The sequence below is a fragment of the Trichoplax adhaerens genome, genomic scaffold (assembly GCF_000150275.1).
Source record: "Trichoplax adhaerens TRIADscaffold_7 genomic scaffold, whole genome shotgun sequence".
Classification (NCBI taxonomy): domain Eukaryota; kingdom Metazoa; phylum Placozoa; class Uniplacotomia; order Trichoplacea; family Trichoplacidae; genus Trichoplax; species Trichoplax adhaerens.
In genome coordinates, this window is record NW_002060949.1 from 3,573,958 (window position 1) to 3,581,480 (window position 7,523).

Below are 7,523 nucleotides of genomic sequence, written 5' to 3' on the forward strand. Positions count from 1 at the left end.
TTATCGTTTGCAACAAATGTGAAGCAGACATCAATGAGCAGAAACAGAATCAAATTTCAATAGGTTCCATAATAAGATTCATGTATAAATATCATTTTATAATTCCTTTACAGTACCAAGAACAAGTTCTGATTAGCGGATAAACCAATGTTGTAAGTCATATCACGATAAAATTACGCGTCATAGTTCTTTTAAACATTAGCATAAAATAAAAATATGCATGTCTCTATATTGATTAATATCGCTATGTATATATGTGAGTTAACCGTAGCTACGCGGAATAGGTATTAATCGAGAATAGCAATTTCGACAATAAACTGTAACTATGACGATACATTGCTTCTTTAAAATAATCACTCCCGAATGGAATGATAGCATAATCTTCATTACTTAAGTAACGTTATCGAGTTTTTTTCGATATGATTGATATATGCAGCAGAATATCATTAATATCTCTACTTTGATAATATAAACATTTACAATAAAAATTATAAAAGCTCAAAGTTATTTCATTTTATGTCCTTCTTTTCTTTAGAAAGTAACTCATCTTTTCGTATACAACAAATGTAATACATGTTGCAGGAGTTACCCTAGTTCAATAAAATTATTGTGCGTTTAACAGGTATTAAAATTCTGCATCATCGGTAGAGCTCATTGCAATCAAAAAATTAGTTTGTTTCAATAACTACAGCATTACCTGATCAGATTTGGCGTTAGACCTTTATAGAATCCTCGAAAGCCTTCGTATCTACAATTTTTTAACCCAAAATAACTTTTATTAACTAGACTGAAAATAGTATATTCTGAGGATTGAACATAAAATTTGACATACTTTATAATCTTACGGATTGCATCAATAGAGCCATCGTATTTTTGAGCTATGTGAGGGTCCTGTCATATTCATGTACAATGAAGGATAAAGAGTACGATAGCATTAAGCATATATTAAACGCTGATCTCTACAGCCTATTTTACAATAGTTGTAACACCTGCAAACGAGATCGGACTACTTGATAAGGATAGGTAGTAGATGATGCAAACGTTTTTGATATTGCGGCCATACAAATATATTCAATAGCGCTCTAACGAAAAGCAATTTGAATGTTGAAAAGTAGAAATTTTAGGGGGCATAAAAGATGTGTGTATCTGTGACGCACAGAGTGCTAATTACCAAATGCTTTTCGTTCGATTGTTTTCGGAATTTATTATAAGCCTTTTTGCATTCTTCATATGCAACAAATTGTATAACTCCATGAGATACACCAAAAAGTCCCGGAGCGTAGCCCTTTTTTAATTCGATTTTATCGGTACATTAATAAAGTAAAGCAAACTTGATTTAAGATAAGTTTAATGCCAACAAGGTTATACTGTACAGACCTTATAGAATCCTCTAATTCCTTCATATTTATATATTTTGCTAAGTCCATCTAAGATATAATATATATAGTATGCATACGTTCGTTAGCTGTATCACGTCACATTTCCAAATTCGAAATGATTGACTCTATTAAACCTACGGTACCCCTTTTCATACTGCTAAAGTAGTCACTAAGAATAGTTGTTTAAGGAATTTATGATCAAGGTAACGTACCTAGTAGTCCGTTATATGAAGGTGCAGATACTACCATTTCTCCAGTTTTGGTAGTTTGAAGTATCATTCTAGTTTTAACAACCCAAATGGGATTTGTCATAGTAAGGGTGCAAACACCTAGAAGACAGGAGTAAAGGTAAATACTTGCGAAGAATAGAGAATCTATTGGTAATTGATAGCATTGACGCATTTTTAAAGCAAGACATATTGCATTCAACAACATCCTAAACTCCTATTTGCCTTTCCTATACAGGATGATAAAGAAATGCATATATTTCACGGATTCAGCCATCAATCCATGCCGGTACGTTTACCTGAAGATTATTTACGCATTTCAAAACCTAGCGTCAACTGCCCACTGAGTTAATTTAAATAAAAATATATTAACATGTCACCTGATATCGCTGCAGCTGTCATGTGTTTAGTAGGTCCTAGAGGTTGATTAGAACCAGCTTGAAAATTGGCTTTAATAGCATTATAGCTGTTAAGCAGAATTAATTCCATTAGTCTTATAATTTTAATTTTATTGACAGTAATTTAAAAGAAAATGCTGTCTTACAAGAAAAAGTACAATCCCCATGACGATCCTGCACCCCACATATTTGGTATAACGCCCTATTATGAAACAAAACACTAGATCAAAATTTTACAAGTGTGGGCATCAACCATCACACATGATAGCTGTTGGAGATGGCTATCTAATTTCGTCGATTTTTACGGAGTGTTTTTATAATAATTTACATCTCATTTGAAGTGATGATGATAACACATTAGGGCATTTATACTTGTATAGTATCACACAATTTGTTTATAGCAATTGGGTCCTATTGATGTAGTGATAAGATAGAATACGAATACTCGTCTATAGAAAGTAAAAGTTATCAAGTTTACTACGGCATCTTAGAAGTCAATAAAGTAATTAGATGAAGACAATCACAATTCAATACCTTCTCTGTTCTAATTCTTCAATGGTACTGATTGATATTATACGACTACTCATGACTACTTGATCCAATGTAAGGGAGTATATGGACTACGATATCATCTCCTGGTTGTAATATACTTTTGTATACCTGGTAAAAGCCTCGCAAGCCGTTTAATTGGGTAGTAGACTTGCATGCTTGAACAAGGCCATTAAAATTGGGACGGTTAGAAAAGTGGCCATCACCAACTAAGGTAAAGGCAAGAGATTAATATTAGTTGATATCCTTCTAACGTTACATGGGCGAAATGATGCTATTGAAATTGTGCAAGTGAACTATTTCCAATACAGTAGGACTTCTCATTGAAGATTACTATTGCTTTATATATTTTATGTAGTGTTTTTCAGTTATTTGGATGATTTTCGATTTATACCAGACTAAAAATTACAATATCTATAACATTTAGACATGATACCATCATGTCTATTCCAATGGAAAGAGCAATAACCAAACAATATTGGATGATAAAATGATCGCCTAATATTACGAATTGTATTGCTCTCCATGCAGGTTCTACCTTGAAATTTAACTTTGATGACATCCAATGGATGTAATGACAAGGTCGCTATTACACCACCACAAACACCAGCCACTAAATGGTCATAATTAAGATGTCTCATGGCAGAATGAATTGTCCGGAATAAATTGTATTTATCCGAAGGAGTTGATTTTCCAGGATCATCGGCAGCCATGATGTTCTGATTGCGTTTGAAGACTAGTAGAACTTTCCGTACCCAGTACAGCACGAAGTATGACCGTATGCTGTTGTATGACACTCCTTGAAGTTCAGACGTCGATCCCCAGCCGATTGGAGCAGCAACGTTTCTTCCTCTACTAAAAGCTGTCGTGTTGCGCTCGATTTGGTAGAGTGTATTACTGTCCTGTATGAGCGTATTGTTCGTACTCAAATGTATCGTCAGTCGTTGGCGGGTGATACTCACGCCGGTACGTACTGAACCCTCGGGTCATCTCCAGTGACACTCACTATCGACTGAACGTACTACCACGACGGGCGGCTATTCAAGTCCATGTTTGAGGACTTTGATGTCCCAATCCAGAGTCCGTCCTCAAGTAAAAACACTCAAAAAGAGAGTGGACTGGCCAGTACTGACAGGGATTACTCGAGCCAAATTGTACCCCGTGCATAAATATTGTCATTCCTACGCTTGATAGACAAGTTCTGCTCTTGCAGACAGGGGTGACAGCTTTTATGCAACACGAGGTACAATTTGGATCGAGTAAGTCCCTGCTACTGTATCAAGTTGTAGTCTAATAACTAACAGAATAACTTGAGTATTTTGTTAGTTTTTGGCATGGACGGCAAGCGTTTCTGACTATTTCTTTTAGTACAGGCATTTTAAAGGAGTGTAATAAATGCATCTAACCATATTTATCTTTGTCAAATGGTATTTTCGAAAAGGCTTCTACTACAGGATTTGAGGAATAGTAGAGCGATAATGCATGATTACAAGAATCTAGTCTAAAAAGTGAAAGTATTGCGAGCTCAAAGCGATGTGATGTCTCTTCTCCTCCGCCAGCTCATCTCTGCAGTTCTTAGAAACATTTCGTTGAATCCATTTATGACAACTTGATTCATCTACAGCTATTACCATGAAAAATGATAAGCTTTACTCTATACAATTACAATAAAAATGTGTGGAAAATCATTGGAAAATATCCTGATATTACACTTTGAAATATCCAATGACTTTCCACACACGCTGAGATTGACTTTTAGTTATAGACTCATAGTACATAGACTACTAGAAGCAGGGGCTACTCAACTAAAATTTCTCCCTGTAGTGATGCACCCCTATTCGGTTATACGGATAGCTGTATTTGTTATTGTTAGGTTACTTTAAATAGACATTATGGTGAAGCTAATATTCGATGATTGCTATCTACTATATTAGAAATTGTTGATGACTAATAGTAGCCAGTTGACTAATTATGGTACAAGATTGATGTAGCTAGAAACACTGTAGTTGTTAAGATGCCCTTCTCCGAAAGGGCCTAGACGTTAATAGAAGAGTAGTGATATCTTAAGTAGAATAATTTCGACTGTAGAAAATAATAATGTCCTATTTGAGAAAATTATTTTAGTTTGATGACTCATGTCTGATTGTACAGTAAACTGTATATTGCACGCTTTTTTGTTTACTGGGCCCTACTAGTAGGTTCACAACATTGGCGCATCATGGACAATCGGCTTAGGGGATATTACCTACCTGCATTATTATCCCAATGTTCGGTCAGTATTAGGTCTTGCTTTCTTAGGGTTTAATAATTTATGGTGATGACAACAAATCCACCAAATGTCCTTCAGTGCCAGGACATCTTGGAAAACGTCAACTACAGTTGAATTCTATGCATTCTAGATCGGCCAAGGGTTCCTTTACCTTAGACTACTCGAAACACATCGTACAATATGCATTATTCTACCTATAGCATATTAATTACGGATATTCTACATAATATCAAGTCTATTTTTTGGATAGAACAATTGAACATCAGCCTTTTAGCACCTACAGGCAATATTAATCCCTCCACTGAGTAATGAACTACGATATAAACGGACGTTATTAAAGTCTCAATTTTGCATCAAGCAACATGCTAATGCAATCGTTTCATTTTAGACTTCAAATAATTTCAATATCCATAGAAAGGAAAATATTGGTGGGCATGGCTGTATTATAGCAGAACGGAAATGACTAAATTAAAAGTTCAGTCTACTTATCAATTCATTAATTATGGCGCAATAACGAGCGAGATCGCACTGTTAGGGTTATCTACCTTTGAGATGATAGACATAAGCAATATGAAATAGCATTCGTAACTCGATAGACCACTTAATATAAAAAAGAAAAATTGGATTCTGACTAGTGGAATGCTAAAGTGAATAAAAATAAAGTTGTAAAATCATCAAATGACTCGTCTCTGTAGTAATCATAGTTATTGCCAATGATTTATTACGGAAACTCTTCCAAATATCGAATATTGGAACTTTTCGGAAGTACAATGTAGCGAAGCAAATGCAAGTTATTATTCATTATCTATGAACGTAGATATATAATAAAATTCAGAAAGAGAGTAATGAATGAAAATTCTTCAATTCAATACGTTATATAATACAGACTCTTGCAATCATACTATTAGCCAAATATGCTACATGAAGATAGATGATAAACATCAGTAAATACCGCATGATGATTAAATCCTATGCATTCACATTTTCTTTCTTAATATATAAGCAGAGATTGTAACATAGCTAGTTGTGATTAAGGTTTAACAATTTTGATTAAATTACATTAAAAATAATCATAATAATTACAATATCGCAATCGGAATAATTGTCTTAATCCTTTGTCATTGGTGCCCGTTGTAAAATATTAAAACCGTCATATAATATTACGAATGCCAGTTAAAATTGTTATTAACAATATACATCGTGTGCTTGCTTATTTATACTACTGAGATATTGGTGTAAGCCAATAAATTAAATTAAAACTTAAATCAAGAGAGAATGGCGCTATGTTAGTCGTGGTGAATTATTCTTGATGCGTGATGCAGCGTTAAATAATAATTGCTCCATAATATGATTCCTAATATCTTCACTTATCGAATTAGCTGGCATTAATATCATGTCAGCGATACGACTATTTTCTCTCACTGCTTCCAATAAATGACGACCCCCTTCATCTCCAATATGATTGGAATCTAAATCGATGGATGAAATTGATTTATTATGCTTGATTCCATCGGCTATAATTGCGGCACCTTCATCACCTAATCGATTATAATCAAGTGATAAAGTTGTAATTGTGCTATTAACTTTGAGTGAATCGGCAATTGCTTTCCATCCATTCGGTCCAATTGAAGGATTACCACTAAGATTTAAGGTTGTGATAGATGGACAACTTACTAACAATCTAGCAATGTCTTTTGCACCGGCATCACTTATGTTACAATCACCCAAATCGATATGATTAAGATTAAGTTTTTCATTCATCCCTTTGCTACTAGATTCCATTGATAGTTGGTCGTTTGAATTTTCAACGCCACCTATTTCTATCAATCCATCAACAAGATTTTTAACACCTTCATCTTGCAACGGATTTCCATGCAACCTATTATTACAATCAAATTGCAATTGAATTAGCTGTTGTACTGGTCATCAATTCCAGTCTATCAAAGAACGAGGATTAATTTGAACAAGTAGAAGCGCTTTACTAACATTAAGATTTCTATAGACGGTTGTGAGCGAAGAACTGCAATAACATGCTTTCCACCTTCAGGCCCGATACGGTTCAAATTTAAGTTCAACATCTATTTCATAAAGTCAATCGAAATCAATGGATGGAAGTCATAATCGTTTTGGACTTTTTTTTAATTTTACGTAAAGATGATTAAAAAAACTGCATTCTTTCACATTAAAAATAAACTTAAGTCATTTAATATCATTAGTCAGTAGAAGTGATATAAAAACTAGGGATGATATTGATATACTGTATTGTATTTTTAAATATGGTTTGTATTATTGCTGGCTATATTACTTACTGTTATATTAGCTGAAGATTTTTGAATTGATTCCGATAACATCTTGAGACTTTCATCATCGATATTGCTATTGCGAACAGTAATAGAATCAAGGCTTTCTTTCGTTTCCACCATTGTTGCCAATTCACTTATCTAATTTGTAAAAGTTGAATGTGCTACTATTAGCATGATATTAAATAGATTTCTGATGATCACTCTTAATTAGAGATACGCACTTGATCATGGGTTAGAGAAGCACTGACTAGATCCAGTCCTTGTTTCTCTTCGGCTGAGCTAGTTGTATTGACTGTGGAAAGATCAAATGAATTAGACCTTACTAATACCAATTTATCATAATCAGTAGAGTGCACATCACACTGTTCGGTTGCTTACCTTCATGCGCGCCATTGGCA

General features: G+C 34.2%; 1 protein-coding gene across 1 annotated transcript; it reads right to left on the reverse strand.

Annotated features, from left to right (window-relative positions):
* Window positions 1–514: 514 nt before the first annotated feature.
* On the reverse strand, window positions 515–3,266 carry TRIADDRAFT_50511 (uncharacterized protein; the record flags this gene model as incomplete). The annotated part of the gene is made up of 11 exons (XM_002114370.1): window positions 515–590; window positions 698–748; window positions 833–891; window positions 990–1,082; window positions 1,172–1,285; window positions 1,378–1,427; window positions 1,592–1,708; window positions 1,987–2,072; window positions 2,151–2,206; window positions 2,665–2,762; window positions 3,092–3,266. 11 exons carry the CDS (start codon window positions 3,264–3,266, stop codon window positions 515–517), a joined length of 975 nt encoding a protein of 324 aa, XP_002114406.1.
* Between the last annotated feature and the right edge of the window lie 4,257 nt (window positions 3,267–7,523).